Source organism: Tursiops truncatus, chromosome 7, assembly GCF_011762595.2.
Source record: "Tursiops truncatus isolate mTurTru1 chromosome 7, mTurTru1.mat.Y, whole genome shotgun sequence".
Classification (NCBI taxonomy): Eukaryota; Metazoa; Chordata; class Mammalia; order Artiodactyla; family Delphinidae; genus Tursiops; species Tursiops truncatus.
In genome coordinates, this window is record NC_047040.1 from 28,229,381 (window position 1) to 28,251,219 (window position 21,839).

The 21,839-nt window shown below is 37.8% G+C and overlaps 1 protein-coding gene across 7 annotated transcripts in view; it reads left to right on the top strand.

Moving 5' to 3' along the window:
- Nucleotides 1-21,839, top strand: part of PLEKHM3 (pleckstrin homology domain containing M3) — a 217,240-nt gene that overhangs the window by 149,591 nt on the left and 45,810 nt on the right. For 5 of the 7 annotated variants that reach the window (XM_073807337.1, XM_073807338.1, XM_033859836.2 and 2 more), the window contains exon 7: nucleotides 2,697-2,854. The exons of 1 other annotated variant lie outside the window; for it this stretch is intronic. In XM_073807337.1, coding sequence (XP_073663438.1) covers nucleotides 2,697-2,854 — 158 coding nt within the window. Of the gene's footprint in view, nucleotides 1-2,696; nucleotides 2,855-3,110; nucleotides 10,712-21,839 lie in introns of those variants that run through there. One more of the 7 variants, XM_033859837.2, reaches the window with a different exon arrangement.

Consider the following 21,839-nt stretch of genomic DNA (forward strand, 5'->3'; position numbering starts at 1 on the left):
TAATGGAGAGGAGAATAAATTTTAAAATGGTGGAAAATGTGCTTGCTTGACTCAAAAAAAAGAAAAAAAGCCAGCATAACTTCTACCCCCTTTATTAAGAAAAAAAAACAACACCCTTATAAAGTAGTAAACCTGGTTCTTCTGTTCCATTTCTGCATCAATACAAAAATAATATACATTGCTTTTAAAAATGCCAAAACAACCATATACAAGGTGAAAGACGTGCTTTTCCAACTTGTTCCCTTCCCTAGATTTAACCATTATATTCATTTTTAAAACATCATGAGATTATTCAATAGTGATGTTCATAAACCACTTTAGTTTTTATCTCCAGTATTATGTATAGCTTGATTTTTTGCAAAATACATTATTAATTTTTTAAAATTTTATTGAAGTATAGTTGATTTACAATGTTGTGTTAATTCAGTTTTACATATATATATTCTTTTTCATTATGGTTTATCACAGGATATTTTTCTCCACACCCTCTCCAGCATTTGTTATTTGTAGACTTCTTAGTGATGGCCATTCTGACTGGTGTAACATGGTCCCTCAATGTAGTTTTGACTTGCATTTCTCTAATAATTAGCGATGATGAGCATCTTTTCATGTGCCTATTGGCCATCTGTATGTCTTCTTTGGAGAAATGTATGTTTAGATCTTCTGCCCATTTTTTGATTGGGTTTTGTTTTTGTTTTTTTTGAGTTGTATGAGCTGTTTGTATATTTTGGAAATTAAGCCTTTGTTGGTCGCATCATTTGCAAATATTTTCTCCCAGTCCATAGGTTGTCTTTTCATTTTGTTTATGGTTTCATTTGTTGTGCAAAAGCTTATAAGTTTGATTAGGTACCACTTGTTTACTTTTGCTTTTATTTCTGTTGCCTTGGGAGACTGACCTAAGAAAACATTGGTACGATTTATGTCAGAGAATGTTTTTGCCTGTGTTCTCATCTAGGAGTTTTATGGTGTCATGTTTTATATTTAAGTCTTTAAGTCATTTTGCATTTATTTTTGTGTATGGTGTGAGGGTGTGTTCTAATTTCGTTGATTTGCATGCAGCTGTCCAACTTTCCCAGCACCACTTGCTGAAGAGACTGTCTTTTCCCCATTGTATATTCTTGCCTCCTTTGTTGAAGATTAATTGACCGTAGGTGTGTGGGTTTACTTCTGGGCTCTCTATTCTGTTCCATTGATCCATATGTTTGTTTTTGTGCCAATACCATGCTGTTTTGAATACTGTAGCTTTGTAGTACCCAAATCCTTTGGGTAGTATTGTCATTTTAACAATATTAATTCTTCCAATCCAAGAGCATGGGATAGCTTTCCATTTCTTTGAATCATCTTCAGTGTCCTTTATTAAGGTTTTGTAGTTCTCAGTATGTAAGTCTTTCACCTCCTAGGTGGGGTTTATTCCTAAGTATTTTATTTTATTTTTGATGTGACTTTAAAAGGGATTGCTTGTTTACATTCTCTTTCACATATTTCATTGTTAGTGTAAAGAAATTGCAAAATACATTATTACATTACTTGTAGTCTTTTTTGTATTATCAGCTATTACTATTTGTTCACCTTGGCCTTCTTATATCTCTTTAAATATGATTTACTGCTCTCAGATGTTATTTTTATGTAAAATTATCATTTTAACTGTGATTCACTTGAAAGTATCCATTTCTAGCTCTTTCCAAATTAAATTTAATCTTCGTTTTTTTCTTATATCAAAATCAGCATGCATATGCATATGCATCAATGAGAAAGAAATAAAGGCAAATTTTATCTTGTTAGTGTATGAACTGCCAAAGTCTTTGAAGCCCGTGCAGTATTAGTTAAGTGAGGAGGGCTCTGATGGACCATTGGCTCCAAACTCACGGATGTTTGCAGGCCAGCAGGTGAGGGGACTGTGGGAGGCAGGCAGACTCAAGACACTGTGGCCTCACGGGGACAAGTGTCAGTTGAAGAGCACGTGCCTCGGCAGGAGCAAGCAGCCTCTACTCACAGCTGGGATCATCATCGTGTTGGAATTCAGGCCTAGTTTTTCCAGATCTAATGATTTTCCAAAAGAAGCCAAAAATCTGGAATTTTATGTGAAACCTTCCAATTATTAAATTGGCTTATTTTCTTTTAAACACTAAAAGATTTTTTTTTAAATCTTGAGGCTAAATATAGCACTCAGACTGCCAAATTGCAGCTTCTGTGTATTCTTATAATTATCAGCAGCAAGAGAAACCTATTTTCCACATTTGTTACATGTTCTTAGGGGAGATAGAGAAAAAACTATTCTATTAACTCATCAGAAAACAGATATTATTGCATGTACAACATAAAATACTACATTAGTACTTACCCTACATGTTTTCAGTCTATTTTGGGAAATCGACCACACTGCTCTATACCGCACGATAACTGTCAAGTTAGTCTGTGAAAGTAGGGTTCCCCATTTGTTGGTCCTCAGTCCTCTACAGCACACTACAAAAAAAAGAGGAATACGAAAGAAATTTCAACATCTTCATTTTCCAACCTCCAGTGGTTTAAGCCAGAGAGTTCTTTTGGAGTGAAAATACTATGTCTTTTCTTTCTCAGAGTTGCTGAGAAATTATAATTAGAGGTTTTCCTGTTGTGTAAAGGAAAGGAATTCCTCCTGCATCTGCAAGACTTCTCAACAAATTTGCTTCTTCCCTGTTCCATTTCTCTTTCTGCAGGTGATAGAGGGAAAGCTGGCTCCGTTCTTGGGCAAGGTCATTAAATTTGCCGCCTCACATGTGTACAGCTGCAGTCTTTGTAGCCAGAAGGGGTTCATCTGTGAAATCTGTAACAATGGAGAGATCCTCTACCCTTTTGAGGATATTTCAACAAGCAGGTACACAATCTCTTGTCTTATAAAAGTATACCTGAATATGTCACATGCAGTGTTATTGGGCCAGAGCCGGCCAGCTTTTAGTTGAGTACTGTATCTGTCTCGTCCTCTGTATCAGATTTCCCTTATTCCTGGAGATCATTTTTAACCCTTTGGTTTCCTATATTTATTTCCAACTCATCTTGCTACCTTTATCCAGAATGAGGTAACAAAGTTGCATAGCCTAGCTCTGCATTATTAGGTAACAAAGAATGTTCAGATTCAATTTTAGAATGAAGATGGGGAAGGAAGAATCCTCACAACCATCCCAGGTCAAGTGATAGGCAATGGAAATCACAGTCGCAGAGGAAGACCAAAACTGGATTGGCCACTAGGAAGAAAACCAGAGGACACTGATGAACAGCCCTCTGGCTCACCACATGCTCTTCTGCATAAATGCACTGCAGTGTAGTGATGAAAGTTTTAGGACCCAAAGGACAGAAAAGTGGGAGTTCACGTGGGATTATTTTTCTAACCAAAGTAATATTTGGGTATCGTCACTTCCATGATTTGATGGAAGATTTTTTCTTGATTGATTGATGGACGATTGATGGACGATTGATTGATGGACGATTTTTTCCCCAGCCTAAGAGCGGGGTTTTTCCTGTCACTTTTACTGAGTCATAAAATGATGCATATCACATTTCCTTTCATCCCAAAAGCATAACAGAAGTATACATTGTATGTATGTGCACTGGCTTCTTTGGGCACGAATGTCACGGCTCATTTCCCACCCTGCTGGGCTCACTTACTCTGTGGTTCAGAATAGAAGGTGAGGCACATAGCCAGGGAGGGTTGAAGCGTGTGTAGTAGAGCTAAGATATTAAGAGTTGACTCAGCCCTTCTGGCCTCTTCGCAAATGCAGAGGCTATTTGTAAACATTCCAGGCCCCACACACAGAAAGACAAGACACATAAACACAAGACCCACACACACACACATGCACACACTCCAGCCTCCAGTTTCCTGAGTACAGGTATTTAGCTAATAATCTAAAGATTATATACTTCTAAAAATGTATACCATACAAAAACTTGTATACAAATGCTCGTAGCAACAGTATTGATAATAACCAAAAACTAGAAACAATATAAATGCCTATCAGCTGATTACTGGATAAACAAAATGTGACATATACCCACAGTGGAATATTATTCAGCCTAAAAAGGAATGAAGTATATGCTGCAACGTGGATGAACCTTGAAAACATTATGCTGAGTGCAAGAAACCAGACACAAAAGGCCACATATGTTCCATTTATAGGAAGTGTTCCAAATAGGCAAATCCATAGAGATAGAAAGTAGATTAGTAGTTGCCTAGAGCTTGGTGAAAGGGGAAAAGGGAGTAACTACTAATGGGTATGGATTTCTTTTGGGAGTGATGAAAATGTTCTAGAATTAGATAATGGTGATGGTTACACAGTCTTGTGAATACAATAAAAAGCAGTGAATTGTATGCTTTAAAAGAGTGAATTATACTGCAATAAAAATATTTAATAAAAAAATAAAAATTAAATTTAAAAAATGCTTCCAACTGAATAAACCATATATTCTGGGCCATAAAAAGAAGTCTCAGTAAATTTAAAAAGATTGAAACCATACCAAATATGTTCTCTGACACATGGAATTAAGATATCCAGTAGAAAAAAAAAATCTGGGAAACCCCAAAATATTTGGAAATTAAATAATACACTCTAAAAACTCATGGGTCAAAGAAGAAATCCACCACAAGAGAAATTTTAAAAATATTTGTAAATGAATGAAAATGAAATACAAAATATCAAAATGTATGGAATGCAGCTAAAGTAGTGCTCTGAGTGAAATTTATGGCTATAAACACCTATATCAGAAAAGAAGAAAGAAGTTCTCAAATTAATAATCTAAAATTCCACTTTAAGAAATGAGATAATGAAGAGCAAAATAAATCCAAAGCAAGCAGGAGGAAGGAAAGGATAAAGATTAGAGCAGATATCAATGAAGTAAAAAACAGAAAAGCAGTAGATTGATGAAACCACAAATTAGTTCTTTGAAAAGATCAACAGGGACTTCCCTGGTGGTCCAGTGGTTAAGAATCCGCCTTCCAATGCAGGGGATGCAGGTTCGATCCCTGGTTGGGGGACTAACAAACATCCCACACGCCACAGGGCAACTAAGCCTGTGCACCACAACTACTGAACACATGAGCCATAACTAGTGAGCCCACATGCCGAAACTGCAGAGCCCTCGCACTCTGGAGCCTGTGAGCCACAACTACAGAGCCCATGCACTCTGGCTCCCATGCACCACAACAAAAGATCCCATGTGCTGCAACTAAGACCCAACTCAGCCAAAAATAAATAAATATTTTTTAAAAATATATCAACAAACTTGATAACCCTTTAGGTAGGCTGACCAAGAAATTAAGAGAGAAGACATGGATTCCCAAAATCAGTAATGAAAAAGCATACAGCAATTTAAAAAATTTTAAAGAGATAGTATAAACAACTTCATGCCAACAAGTTAGACAACTTAGATAAAATGGATAAATTTCTGGAAAGACAAGTTACCAAAACTGACTCAAGAAGAAATAGAAATATGAATAGACCTACAAGAAATTGAAATAGTAATCTTAAATTACTTTAAATCTTCCCATGAAACAGTTGGATGGCTTCACTGGTGAATTTTGTTGAATATTTAAAGAAATAATACCATCCTTTACACAGTGATAAAGAGGGGCATTACAATAATGATAATGGGGTCGATTCTTCAAAAAGACATAACAATCCTTAGTGTGTATGAACAAAGAGTCAAAATACATCAGACAAAAACTGATAGAACTACATGGAGAAACAGATGAATTCACTGTTCTATTTATATATATACACTATTATAGTTACAGACTTCACCACCACTCTATCAGTAACTGATAGATCCAGTAGGCAGAAAATCAGTGAGCATATAGTTAAACTGAAAAGCACTATCAACCAAGTGAATCTAATTGACATCCATGTCAATTCATGTGGTTCATCCAACAACAACAGAATTTGCATTCTTCTCAAGTTCACATGGAATATTTACCAAGAGAGACCATATTTTGGGCCATAAAACACATCTGGACAAATTTTAAAGAATAAAAATTATGCAAAGTATGTTCTCAGACCATAATGAAATTAAACTAGTATTTCATAACAGAAAGATACCTGGAAAATACCTACATATTAGAAGATTAACAGTATACCTTCAGAGACAGCAGAAGCAAGAAGAACTACAATCCTGCAGCCTGTGGAATGAAAACCACATTCACAGAAAGAAAGACAAAATGAAAAGGCAGAGGACTATGTACCAGATGAAGGAACAAGATAAAACCCCAGAAAAACAACTAAATGAAGTGAAGATAGGCAACCTTCCAGAAAAGGAATTCAGAATAATGATAGTGAAGATGATCCAGGACCTCAGAAAAAGAATGGAGGCAAAGATCGAGAAGATGCAAGAAATGTTTAACAAAGACCTAGAAGAATTAAAGAACAAACAAACAGATAAACAATAAAATAACTGAAATGAAAAAATACACTAGAAGGAATCAATAGCAGAATAACTGAGGCAGTAGAACGGATAAGTGACCTGGAAGACAGAATGGTGGAATTCACTGCTGCAGAACAGAATAAAGAAAAAAGAATGAAAAGAAATGAAGACAGCCTAAGAGACCTCCGGGACAACATTAAATAAACCAATATTCACATTGTAGGGGTCCCAGAAGGAAAAGAGAGAGAGAAAGAACCCCAGAAAATACTTGAAGAGATTATAGTCGAAAACTTCCCTAACATGGGAAAGGAAATAGCCACCCAAGCCTAGGAAGTGCAGAGAGTCACAGGCAGGATAAACCCAAGGAGAAACACGCTGAGACACATAGTGATCAAATTGACAAAAATTAAAGACAAAGAAAAATTATTAAAAGCAACAAGGGAAAAATGAGAAATAACATACAAGGGAACTCCCATAAGGTTAACAGCTGATTTCTCAGCAGAAACTCTACAAGCCAGAAGGGAGTGGCACGATATATTTAAAGTGATGAAAAGGAAGAACCTACGACCAAGTTTACTCTACCCAGCAAGCATCTCATTCACATTTGACAGAGAAATCAAAAGCTTTACAGACAAGCAAAAGCGAAGAGAATTCAGCAGCACCAAACCAGCTCTACAACAAATGCTAAAGGAACTTCTCTAAGTGGGAAGCACAAGACAAGGACCTACAAAAACAAACCCAAAACAATTAAGAAAATGATAACAGGAACATACATGTTGACAATTACCTTAAATGTGAATGGATTAAATGCTCCAAGCAAAAGACAGAGGCTTGCTGAATGGATACAAAAACAAGACCCATATATATGCTATCCACAAGAGACTCACTTCAGACCTAGGATCACATACAGACTGAAAGTGAGGGGATTGAAAAAGATATTCCATGCAAATGGAAATCAAAACAAAGCTGGAGTAGCAATACTCATATCAGATAAAATAGACTTTAAAATAAAGAATGTTACAAGAGACAAGGAAGGACACTACATAATGATCAAGGGATCAATCCAAGAAGAACATATAACCATTATAAACATATACGCACCCAACATAGGAGCACCTCAATACATAAGGCAAGTGCTGACAGCCATAAAAGGGGAAATCAATAGTAACACAATAATAGTAAGGGACTTTAACACCCACTTTCACCAATGGAAAGATCATCCAAAATGAAAATAAATAAGGAAACACAAGCTTTAAATGACACAATAATCCAGATAGATTTAATTGATATTTATAGGACATTCCATCCAAAAACAGCAGATTACACTTTCTTCTCAAGTGCACAGGGAACATTCTCCAGGATAGATCACATCTTGGGTCACAGATCAAGCCTCCGTAAATTTAAGAAAACTGAAATCATATCAAGCGTCTTTTCTGACCACAACACTATGAAATTAGAAATAAATTACAGGGAAAAATACATAAAAAACACAAACACATGGAGGTTAAACAATATGTTACTAAATAAACAGGAGATCACTGAAGAATTCAAAGAGGAAATCAAAAAATACCTAGAGACAAATGACAACAAAAACACAATGATCCAAAACCTATGGGATGCAGCAAAAGCAGTTCTAATAGGGAAGTTCATAGCAATTCAAGCTCTCTTCAAGAAACCAGAAAAATCTCAAATAAACAATCTAACCTTACACCTAAAGGAACTAGAGAAAGAAGAACAAACAAAATCCAAAGTTAGTAGAAGGAAAGAAATCATAAAGATCAGAGCAGAAATAAATGAAATAGAAACAAAGAAAACAATAGCAAAGATCAATAAAACTAAAGGCTGGTTCTTGGAGAAAATAAACAAAATTGATAAACCTTTAGTCAGACTCATCAATAAAAAGAGGGAGAGGACTCAAATCAATAAAATTAGAAATGAAAAAGGAGAAGTTACAATGGACACTGCAGAAATATAAAGCATCATAAGAGACTAGTACAAGCAACTCTATGACGATAAAATGGGCAACCTGGAAGAACTGGACAAATTCTTAGAAAGGTATAACCTTCCAGGACTGAACCAGGAAGAAATAGAAAATATGAGCAGACCAATCACAAGTAATGAAATTGAAACCGTGATTAAAAATCTTCCAACAGACAAAAGCCCAGGACCAGATGGCTTCACAGGTGAATTCTATCAAACATTTAGAGAAGAGCTAACACCCGTCCTTCTCAAACTCTTCCAAAAAATTGCAGAGGAAGGAACACTCCCAAACTCATTCTATGAGGCCACCATCACCCTGATACCAATATCAGACAAAGATACTACAAAAAAAGAAAATTACAGACCAATATCACTGATGAATATAGATGCAAAAATCCTCAACAAAATACTAGCAAACAGAATCCAACAACACATTAAAAGGATCATACACCATGATCAAGTGGGATTGATTCCAGGGATGCAAGGGTTCTTTAATATACACAAATCAATCAATGTGATACACCATATTAACAAATTGAAGAATAAAAACCATATGATCATCTCAATAGATGCAAAAAAAGCTTCTGACAAAATTCAACACCCATTTATGATAAAAACTCTCCAGAAAGTGGGCATAGAGGGAACCTACCTCAACATAATAAAAGCCATATACAACAAACCCACAGCAAATGTCATTCTCAATGGTGAAAAACTGAAAGCATTTCCTCTAAGATCAGGAACAAGACAAGGATGTCCACCCTCGCCACTCTTATTCAACATAGTTTTGGAAGTCCTAGCTATGGCAATCAGAGAAGAAAAAGAAATAAAAGGAATACAAATTGGAAAAGAAGAAGTAAAACTGTCACTGTTTGCAGATGATGTGATACTATACATAGGTCATCCTAAAGATACCACCAGAAAACTACCAGAGCTAATCAATGAATTTGGTAAAGCTGCAGGGTACAAAATTAATGCTCAGAAATCTCTTGCATTCCTATACACTAAGAACAAAAGATCAGAAAGAGAAATTAAGGAAACAGTCCCATTCACCATTGCAACAAAAAGAATAAAATACCTAGGAATAAACCTACCTAAGGAGGTAAAAGACCTGTACTCAGAAAACTACAAGACACGGATGAAAGAAATTACAGATGATACAAACAGATGGAGAGATATACCATTTTCTTGGATTGGAAGAATCAATATTGTGAAAATGACTATCCTACCCAAATCAATCTACAGGTTCAGTGCAATCCGTATCAAATTACCAATGGCATTCTTTACAGAACTAGAAAAAAAAAATTTTAATTTGTATGGAGACACAAAAGACTCCGAATAGCCAAAGCAATCTTGAGGGGAAAAAACAGAGCTGGAGGAATCAGACTCCCTGACTTCAGACTATACTACAAAGCTACAGTAATCAAGACAATATGGTACTGGCACAAAAACAGAAATATAGATCAATGGAACAGGATAGAAAGCCCAGAGATAAACCCACGCACCTATGGTCAACTAGTCTATGACAGAGGAGGCAAGGATATACAATGGAGAAAAGACAGTCTCTTCAATAAGTGGTGCTGGGAAAACTGGACAGCTACATGTAAAAGAATGAAATTAGAACACTCCCTAACACCATACACAAAAATAAACTCAAAATGGATTAAAGACCTAAATGTAAGACCAGACACTATAAAACTCTTAGTGGAAAACAGAGGAAGAACACTCTTTGACATAAATGACAGCAAGATTTTTTTTGACCCACCTCCTAGAATAATGGAAATAAAAACCAAAATAAACAAATGGGGCCTAATGAAATTCAAAAGGTTTTGCACAGCAAAGGTAACCATAAAGAAGATGAAAAGACAACCCTCAGAATGGGAGAAAATATTTGCAAACGAATCAAAAGACAAAGGATTAATCTCCAAAATATATAAATAGTTCATACAGCTCAGTATTAAGAAAACAAACAACCCAATCCAAATATGGGTAGAAGACCTAAATTGACATTTTTCCAAAGAAGTCATACAGGTGGCCAAGAGGCATATAAAAAGCTGCTCAACCTCACTAATTATTAGAGAAATGCAAATCAAAACTCTAGTGAGGTATCACCTCACACTGGTCAGAATGGGCATCATCAGAAAATCTACAAATAAGAAATGCTGGAGAGGCTGTGAAGAAAAGGGAACCCTCCTGCACTGTTAGTGAGAATGTAAATTGATACAGCCACTATAGAGAACAGTATGGAGGTTCCTTAAAAAACTAAAAATACAATTACCATATGTCCCAGCAATCCCACTACTGGGCATATACCCAGAGAAAAACATAATTCAAAAAGACACATGCCCGCCAATGTTCATTGAAGTAGTATTTACAATAGCCAGGTCACGGAAGCAACCTAAATCCCCATCGACAGATGAATGGATAAAGAAGATGTGGTACATATATACAATGGAATATTACTCAGCCATAAAAAGGAATGAAATTGGGTCATTTGTAGAGACGTGGATGGACCTAGAGACTGTCATACAGAGTGAAGTAAGTCAGAAAGTGAAAAACAAATATCGTGTATTAACACATATATGTGGAATCTAGAAAAATGGTACAGATGAACCAGTTTGCAAGGGAGAAATAGACACAGATGTAGAGAACAAACGTATGGACACTAAGGGGGGAAAGCAGGGGGCCAGGGCGGGGAAGCGGGTGTTGGGATGAATTGGGAGATTGGGCTGAGATATATACACTAATATGTATAAAGTAGATAACTAATAAGAACCTGCTGTGTTAAAAATAGAATAAAGTAAAAATTTTTTTAAAAAACCCAATATACCTTCAAGTAACAGATGAGTTTATACCTTTACATTCACATAAAAACCTGCACATGGGTATTTATAGCAGCTTTATTCCTAATCACCCAAAACTGGAAACAACCAAGTTGTCCTTTAATAGGTGGATGGATAAATGAACTGTGGTATAGGCATACAGTGCAGTGTTATCCAGGGATAAAAGAAATGAGCTATTATGCCACAAAAGGACATGGAGGAAACTTAAATGCCTATAATTGAGTGAAAGAAGCCAATCTGAAAAGGCTACGTACTATATGATTCCAAATCTGTGATGTTCTGAAAAAGGCAAAACTATACAGATGGTAAGAAAATCACTGATTACCAGGGGTTTGAGAGGGGGTAGGGAGGGACAAATAGGTGAAGCACAGGAAATTTTTAGGGCAGTGAGATTATTCTATATGATTCTGTGATAGGGCACACATGACATCATACATTTGTCAAAACTCACAGAGCTGTACAACACAGAATGAACCTTTATTTAAACTGCAGACTTCAGTTAATAATATGTCAATATTGGTTCATTAATTGTAACTGACATACCACACTAATGCAAGATGTTGATAATACGGAAAACTCAGGGAGAGGCGGTACTAATACAGGAACTCTGTACTATCTACTCAATTTTTCTGTAAATCTAAAACTGTCCTAAAAATTAAAATCTATTAAAATAAAACAATTCATTTAGCTGAACATTTGACTCAAAGATCAAGGCTGAAAAATTTTCATAAACTTTATTAGAACGATTTTATATTTACAGAAAAATCACAAAGATAGTACAGAGAGTTCCTTTATACCTCACACCCAGTTATGTTAGTATGGTACATTTGTTACAATTCATGAACCAATATTGATACATTATTATTAGCCAAAGTCCATAGTTTTTTTTCCAGTTTCCTTAGTTTTTACCTGGTGTCCTTTTCTGTTCCAGAATATCACCTTACATTTAATTGTCACATCACCCTAGGCTCCTTGGCGGTGACAGTTTCTCAGGCTTTGTTTTTATGACTTTGACAGTTTTGAGGGGTACTGGTCAGGTATTTTGTAGAATCCCTCTATTGGGATATACGTGTTGTTTTTCGTATGATTACACTGGGTTCTGTGGGTCTGGGAGGAAGAATACAGCAGCAGTGTCATTTTCATCATATCATATCATGGGTATGTACTATGAAGACTGATCACTGTAGTCTTTGTGTCAAGTGTCTCCACTTTAAAGTTACTCTTCTTTCCGCCACCCACTCCATCCCCCTTCCATACTTTCCTTCTGGAAGGAAGTCAGTATGTTCAGCCTACACTTAAGCAGTGGGGAGTTATACCCCATCCCTTTGTGAGTGCAGTATGTACAAAATTATTTGGAATTCTTCTGCATAAGAGATTTGTTTCTTCCCCATTTATTTCTTCAATTATTTACTCAAGTCAATATGGACTCATGCGTAGTTATTTTATACTTTGGGTTATAATCCAATACCGCTTTATTTTGTTACTCAAACTGTTCTGGTTTTAGCCATTTAATAACTCTTTCAGTTGGCTTCTGTGTCCCTTTGGCATATCCCAATGATTATGGGGTTTTTGGTTTTGAGCATTTCCTTACTTTCTGGCACTGTCAGATGCTCCAGGCTCATCTTATATAATTCCTGCCCTAATCCTAGAAGCAGCCGTTTCTCCAAGGAGCCCTGGTTCCTTTTAATAGAGAATATTAGAAACCAAGATCAGGGTGCTGGTATGCACACATTTTTAAAGCCTCAGTCCCAGGACTTGTCCCTTGCAGGGACAGAGGTACTCCCCTCTCACTGCACATCAGAATCTCCTGTGAGACCTGGCTTCTTTAAATCCCCAGAATCTGTATCTTCAAAGACTCCCCATGCGATTCTAAGTCACATTCAGAAGGAAAAGATCCCTCCTGTAAGATATCTGTGGTCATGATCAGAGGTGCTGGATTCTCACAAGCAAAACGACCACATTAGCACATCTATGGGCTCATAGGGCCTTTACCCAGTAGGAAAGAATACATAGCTAGTTAGAATGCTCTGTTTCTCCCTTGGTCAGATGCAGTTCTCCAAGCTTGCACAAATGTCTGAGTCCGAAGGAGCTCTGACCTGCCTTCCTGGAATTCCAGGTGGATAATACTTTCCAGGAGCCTGTTGCGCTTTCCCATCGTGTTCAGTTTCCAGTTAAACACTGGGAGTGGCTTGTACACATCAATGGAAAAGAACAAAAAGAAACACTAATAAAAGATTTACTGAAGGAAAACTTTAATCAGAAATAGAGTTGCAGATTTAAAACATATCTATAAAGATGTACTGAATAAATAAATGTGGGTAAATAAAAGTAAATTTGAATTGTGGGATAAATTTTTAAATCTGTGCATAATTGAAATCTTTATGGATGAAGTAATGATGCATTGGATTTACTTCAGAATAATCTGATGGTGGGAGAAAGGCGATAAATATAGGTGAAAGAGATAGATAATTGTTGAAGCTAGGTGCTCGGTACACAGGGGTTTATTATACTATCCTCTCTACTTCTGAATATGTTTGGAATTTTCCATAATAAAATACGTTTTAAAACTCTGTATGTGAAAATCCTAGAAATTTAGTATTTAGTGAATTTGTTACCACATCCTTGACCATCTTGCTAAATTCAGCACCTCTGCACCCTCCAAACTATATTTAATGTCCTTTCAGATCCAAATATCATGTGAATAGCATAATTACAATTCAGTAAAGAACATTCCACAAGCATTAGAACTATTCTTTCTTTCAATAAATGATTCATTGAACATATTATGTTTGTGCACTGGGCTGGGTTCTAGAGACACACAGTGAACCCGGCATGCTCCTTGCTCGCAAATAGTTGAGAGTCTCTAGTAAGAGACAGGCAAGCCAGTAGGCAGTTGTGTTAACATGTAGGAGGAGCCACAGTAGAGGGAGTGGACCTGGGGCTCCAAGAAGGAGAATGACGTATATTGTGGGTAGAAAGACGTTCCACAATTTCTAAACATATGATAGAGCTCCATGTTGAGCTCTAAAGCACCGATTTATGCACTTCAATATTAGAATACACTCGGTTTTAACATGCTTATTTGATTATGACTACATATCAAACATTGGTCAACTCTTGAGACTTTCTTTTCCTTATTAAATGAATTGTTATGCAGGAGGAAACTTCATGAATGTATAATTTAGAAACATAGCCCTAGTATTAATTTTTAGAACACCATCTCTGGCAGACATAGAGAATGTTCTGGGATTGTAGGAAAATGACACTAATATTTACTAGTACTGGTGCCAGCAGTTTACATATCTCATCATTTAATTCTTATGCCAGTCATCTGAGGGAGTATTATTACCTCTATTTTAATAATGAGGAAACCTAGGTTCAGAGGAGGCAATTAACTTGGCCCAAAAGATAAAGCCAAAACTTGAACCCAAATATATCTGACTCCAAAACCTATGCTTTTTTCATTATACATCGCTGGGGTTTTTTTGTACCTGTAGTCTTCAAACTGTTTTTGCAGCATACCCCCTGAAAGAAATTTGAAAATTGTATGTACCTCTGCTATTAAAGAAGCCTCCCCCCGGACTTCCCTGGGGGCGCATTAGATAAGATTCCGCCTGCCAATGCAGGGGACACGGGTTCAATCCCTGGTCCGGGAAGATCCCACATGCCGTGGAGCAACTAAGCCTGTGCGCCACAACTACTGAGCCTGCGCTCTAGAGCCCGCGAGCCACGACTACTGAAGCCCGCGTGCTTAGAGCCCGTGCTCCGCAACAAGAGAAGCTACCGCAATGAGAAGCCCGCGCACCACAATGAAGAGTAGCTCCCGCTCGCCGCAACTAGAGAAAGCCCCCGCACAGCAACGAAGACCCAATGCAGCCATAAATAAATAAAAGAAGCCTCCCCCAAAATTGTTATTTACAATTTTCCCTTTATTTGCCAACCTGGAAGTTTTTATACTTGGAGCAGTGAGCCAGAGTTAAATTGGGGAGGGGAAAGCTCTGCTTTTCTTTCGTGCGGTGGCCGAGGGGCTGTTGTGAGGGGGAGTGGGAAAGGGGACCACAGCAGGGCTCCCACCTCTGAGCAGCCCAGCAGGCCAGGTCCGCGAGGGGTACCTGTGCAGCTAAGAACCCACCTTAATCAGGTTTATGAAGGCAAACTCCAGATTAAGTACCTACCTCTCTCCTTTAAATAGGAAAACACTGAAATCCAAATTGCAAGATTTTAAATACAATAGGAAGGTCCAGAATCACAAAACTGCTTTACTTAAGCCTAATCCAGCATTTACCCTTTAGAGGACTAAAAGGAAAGCTCAGCCCTAGGAGAGAGGAACATTCTGTTAAAACAGGTGTCCAATTCCACATCCTAAGGAAACAGGAATGACAAAACATGCCCTCCTTGACTGAGAATCAGAAATAAGGGCTCTAAATTTTCAGAATTACAAATCAGAAGATTAGACTGATACTGCCCTAAGAATTAAGTGAAAACAATCAATATAAAAGGAAAAACGTCACATAAATCCACAGAATGACCCAGGACTTAGTTTTTTGGGGTTTTTTTTAAATCCTAAAATTACCTCCTATCCAGCTTTCTTTCCAACATCTCTTCATATCACTGGTCTTCTTTTGTTATTAAGGACATAATGCTACTAAGGAGACCATCCTGCTTCACACATTTCTGTGAAGATGCCAGTCCTGAATCTTGAAATGTTCCCAGATCACAAGTACATAAATACTTCATCTTAAAAACAGTCAGCATGCGTTTAACATGGGACTTGCAAAACATACCAGCTATCATAAATCAGTTCCATCCTTTGTGTCTGATCCATTCAGCCTTGTTGATTTTTTCAGGTCATATACAAGCCATCCCCACAGGTTTTCCAGTATGGAAAACACTGCACTTCAAGACTTTATGACCTGCTCCCATTCGGGGCTGTATTTAGATGTGGGAGTGCTATAAGATGATTATATATTAATACTGAATTTGGTGTGTTTCATATAGTAGGCATTCCATAACTATTTGCTATTTGGTTTAACTCTCCCAAATATATTATGTGCATTCATTAAGAACACTGACAACGCTTTTTTAAAAAACTGGTTAAGAGAACTTAAAATACTTGCACTAATGAAATAAATCAGACAGGGAAAACAGATACTATATGATTTCACCTATATGGGGAATCTAAAAAGAACCAAACTCATAGATACAGAGAACAGATTAGCAGTTGCCAGAGGCAGGGGTTGTGGAAGGGGCAAAATGGGTGAAGGGGGTCAAAAAGGTACAGGCTTCCAGTTATAAGATGAATTATGTGCAGTGTGGCGACTAAAGATAATAATACTGTATCATATATTTGAAAGTTGCTAAGAGACTATAGCTTAAAAGTTCTCATCACAAGAAAAAAAACTTTTGTGACTGTGAGGTGATGGATGTTAGCTAAACTTACTGTGGTGATCATTTTGCAACATGTACATATATCAAATCATCATGCTGTATGCCTAAAACTAATGCAATGTTATAAGTTAATTATATCTCAATAAATCTAGGAAAAAAGTACTTGTGAGGACAGAGGAGCATGGTAAAAGTCTGAAGTAACACTACAGATTTATATGTAAGGTTGAAGCAACTGACCTGTCGTTTCAAATATTTCTCTGGCATGAGTGTTGGCCTATGGAGGTCAACGAGCACTTGTCCTAGGAAGGCATCCCTGAGCACATGTTCTTCCTGTGTTAGGGCATCTGCAGCTCAGTGGTTACTCTTCTAAAAGGGTTACATGTTTTTTTAAAGCTCTGGGGGTTTGGAGAAGCAGACTGAGCATTACTTGGTAGTTTTCCTTTTGTATGTAATAGTCAACTACTTCCTCCTCTCCAAGAAATCACAGTTGCACACAGGACCTTGAATTTATCAACATCAAACTCTTACCAGTTGAGTTAGCATACTCTGACACCACATCCAGCCTGCACACGTTCACAGAACATTTCCTATATCTGTCTATTGAGAACGAACACTGGCCTCATGGAAAAGTCCATAGCAAGTGAGTTTCTAAGAGGGCTTATCCTGTTTTTCACTTTTAAAATCTATCTTGTCAGGTTAGCTTACAGAAAAAAAGGTCTCCCAAAGAACTCAGTTCAAGCCCCATCGCTTTCATCCATCTTGGCCAAACTCCAGAAATGTCTAGCTTGTACTGAAGAGCATGGAGACTCCTCCCAACACCTTGACCTCTGGAATTGGCCTTTGTCATTTTGCATCTCATTGCTATTCATACCACCCTGCCCCTGAGGACCTGAACTTGTTGGGGCATGGACTTTGTGCTTTGTCTTGGCACCTCTGCCCTTCTTTAAGCTTCATGTACACATGAAGCTTCAAATAACTAATTGTAGTCAAACCTTAAAAAGGTTTGTTTAAAAAGAGAAAAAAAACCCAGCCGTATTATGAAGGATAGAATTACTTCTTCACACAGAAGATGCTGAGATGCACAATTCTCAGCACAACGTGAGCCGTCCATTAAGAGCTGTGTTTTCCATTGCCCTAGTTTCCTTTGATTTGTTCATGGAAGGTAAATGTGGAGACGGCTTTGCCTAAGGTTGCCACTTCTGTGCCTAGAAAATCATTAAACCCCAGATTTGCCAGCAGCCTTACAAAGGCTTTTCCATTTTTCTGGGCAGCCAGTTATACAATAGTTTGTCATTTTTTGAAAGAGAGTTTCATGTTTAGGCAGGACTTTTTTGGTGGGAGTTGGGGGAGTAGAAGAAAGCTCCAGAAGAGGAGGAGAGAGAAGCACTGCCCAGAAGCTGAGCTTTCCTTGTGGCTTCCTATTTGCTCAGGCTTCATTTCTGTGAGTCCTTGCACAAACAGACTGAATACCTGGATTATGCCCTCATCTGGACTCGAATACACATACATTACATACCCTTTTTTCACTAATCATCCTGACACATTCCTCTGTTGGTAAATGGTTCCAAAACAAACACTGTCGGTGCACCTAATTAGCAGGCTTGTGGGCTGTGCTTGGCAGTCCTGTTACATCCTGTTCCACAATAGAGAACAACAGCCTTGGCGAGGTTGGGCTTTAGGGAGGGAACAGCTTCCCTCAACGCATATACGCTTTTTTAATGATATTTCCTTTCTGTGGCTTTTCTTGGGAAGCAGCCACTCAGCAAGTATTGTAATGAGGTGTGGGATCCTCCCAGCAGCCAGAGGGAATTTGGACTCCTCTTCATAGGTGTGTTTGTTGAGGAACCAGTAGTTCCCCTCTGCTTAGTGTTCTCTCCCCCCACCCCGGGTTGAACAGGAGCATATCGAGGAACTTTCTCCATGGTTCTCTAACTCTGATGGTGCAGGACAAGACTCCTGCCTCTGTTCTAGAATCAAAACTAACAAAGTCGGAAGGGCCTGTGGAGACCATTTAGACATGTTTAGCGTAGAAAAACTGAAACCCAGAGAGCGCACAGATTTCATGAGTGGCAGAAGCAGGGGGTGACTTACAAGATGGAATTCTGCTCTCCTTAGGCTACATGACTGCCTGCTCTTAAATGTATTTATTGAGTCAGTGAAGGTTCCCCTTGATAAAAACTCGAGCACAATGCTAGTTTATTTGGCTTTTAAACTTTGGTCAAAGAGTCACTTGGTAAATAACATTTTACCTTGGCCTGGTGACTCCTATATTCACATGTCAAAATGTTTCAGAACGTCTGCTAACACAGACGAAACTTGTGTGAAATCCTCAGGGCTGACCCGACCCTTTTTGCCATTAAGCCGCTTGACAAATTCTATGCATTTATAAACACAGTCCTAGCTGGTGAGGCCGACATTGGTTTTTGAAGCCATTTGGTCACTTGAATAGATGGCTGTTGTCTCCCCCAGACACATTTCTTACCAAGTTTCTACTTTGGTGTCTGGCTAATATTATGTTAATCATTTTATCTCTAAGCGTTTCAGACAACCTAATTTTTTGTGGTTTGGAGGGGGAGAACTTATTTAACTCTTGTTTTAACTTTCCAATTATAAACTAAATTGATGTTCATTATAGAAAGTGTTAGAAATATATGAAAGTAAAAAAATAAATAAAAAATAAAATAAAGTACATAAAAGTATAAAGAAGAAAATTCTCCATACATACGTATGCATATATGTTTTTTAATAAAATTGAGATTGTATGAAATACATAATTTTATATCCAGTCTTTTTATCACACCATATTAGAACCAGGAAAATAGTTGTATTTAATCTATACACTTCCACTGATGGGTACTTTTACAGGAAAAAAAAACTTAATTGGCTCTAAAATTATCAAGATCCATAAGTAAAGGCAGGCTAGTCCACAGAAAGATCGCTGGACTGGGAATACGAAAGTCTAGATGTCATTCCTAACTCTGCCACTAAATTGCTGTGTGATCTTTAACAAGCTGCCCCACCATCTCCACATCAGGCGTATGACACTGTTTTAAGCTCTTATTGACCAAAGAAGTAAGAGCTTGTAAGAGCTTTACTCCAGCTCCATTGCTTAGCATTTTGTATTAGTCTGTTTGATGGTTTGTCATAACGTTTTCAGTGAAGTTGACTGATTTTTTTGATACATTTCACCCAAAGGGATTAAGATATAATTTCAAATTGATTCAGTCCACCATTCTGAAATAATGTAAGATCCATGAGGAAATGGACTTTTTCTATTTTGCTCACTGCTCCATCCTCTACATCTAGAACAGCACATAGTGAATGCTCAATAAATAATTCATGAATGGATGGTTTACTTTAGTTTTTCAAATCTGTACTTATCAACATTTTCTTTTATTTTAAATAGCTTTTAAACTAATTTCAGGGAAATTGTCTGTTTAAATGTAGACATCACCAAGAGACCTGACTTTATCGAGTGATAAACATTCTATTATATATTAGGGACAGATGTGTTTTATTGGCCCAATGGAGACTTTACTGTCAAAAATTTGAGCTTTGCTAAGCTACCCGGATAACTTAATTTTCAAAACATCTTTTAGGTCATTTCTTAGTGTGAGCTTTTTCCTTCCCCATGGAACTGTAAATAAGTAACCTGAATACACAATAGGGAAGAGAAGGAATATTTACCTTTCCATACAAAAAATGTTGACTTTTCAGACTGAGCAATATGTTCTGAAATGAACTGTTTCTGTGCTTTAGAATTACAAGAGGTACAACAGTATCTTGGTTTTGTCAGTATATGTTTATGATATTTTGAGACTTTTTCATCCAACTAATTACAGGAGCACAGATAGTAACCTGTTTAAGTCATCATCTTGTTTTTATTTCAGCATCTAATGTGCATTATCGTGTCTTTATTAAACCCCTTCAGTATTCTGAATATTAAACCGCTCAATGCCGCATCAGGAAATACCTGCCTGTGCCCTCTATAGCTACCATTAATAATCATCTGTTTGGTTCCTGATTCTTTCAGAGTACTTAAAATAGAGATAAAGGCACAGTTCATAGCTGTTTACACTCTATACAAAAGTTGCTATTATGTTTGGAATGAAGTATAACAGAGCGTAGAACGTGAGAAGCTTAGCAGTCGTTTGCCCATCACCCCCACGTCCTGCAACACACACCCTTTCCCCACCCCCTCCACCCCCCCATGGAAGCCAGTGTCCCCCACCACACCACACCCATAGCTAGCTGGAGATTCAGGCTGTCACACCCCAGTGCGGTACCCTTTCTGCCTCACCCTGTTGTCAGAGCCCTAGCCTAAAATTTGAGGGATGCACAGAGCATCCTAGGAGGGTAAAAGACGACTACATACCCTCAACTAGTTTCACTTACTTCTGGTGATGGTTGGCAGTGGCGATGGGTGTTCTCACCAAAATTAAATTAATGGAAAGAAGTTTGTAACCTTTGGGTGAGAGAACAGGGCAAGAGGGCATTAAAAGAGGTAATTCATGTGAAAAACAGAAATGTGGGAATTGCCTATTATAAAACCAGTAACACAGTAGACTTGCTTGCAAATAATGAATCAGTGGCTGGTTTAAAGACTGCATTGGAAACGTTAGAAGCCACTAACTTGGACTGATATAACTTAAACTAAAAGATCTAGTTCGGCCTTGAGAGCGGGGAGGTTGAAGTATCTTAAAGCTCTTCTTTACGAGGGGAGTTAACACTTGTTTTCTAGAAAGAGATGGTGAGGAGAAAGGAAATTTAAATTAAAAGACTTAGGTGGGAAAGCAGCTTACATTAATGATTGGAAAGAAAAATTTCAGAATTGAGGATGAAGAAACAAGCAAATTTTCCTTGGCAGTAGGGAAGACAAGGTGGGGGGCAGGGAAGGGGAGGAAGGATGGAATTAGGGTGGGAGAGTGAGACCTGAGGTAAACTGAGGGGGGGCATGGTTCTCCTGCAGTATCAGAAATAGGCACCAATTCAGGGCTTTAGGGACAAGTGATGTGAATGTCAAAGCAGCAAAGCACGAAAGGTGACTTTCCCCTTCCTCTGCTTTCAGCTTTCCTGAGAGGTACGTAAGGTCCACTGTTTAAAAGAGAGAGACCGAATCAGGGGAACCTTAATACTTAGAAAGTACCTAAGAGCAGTCCTTAACCCTTCTCCGGGCCTAACCCCACAAAAGTTTCTCACCTCAGTTTTTCTCACTGAGGGTTCTAGACAGCTTGCCCAAGC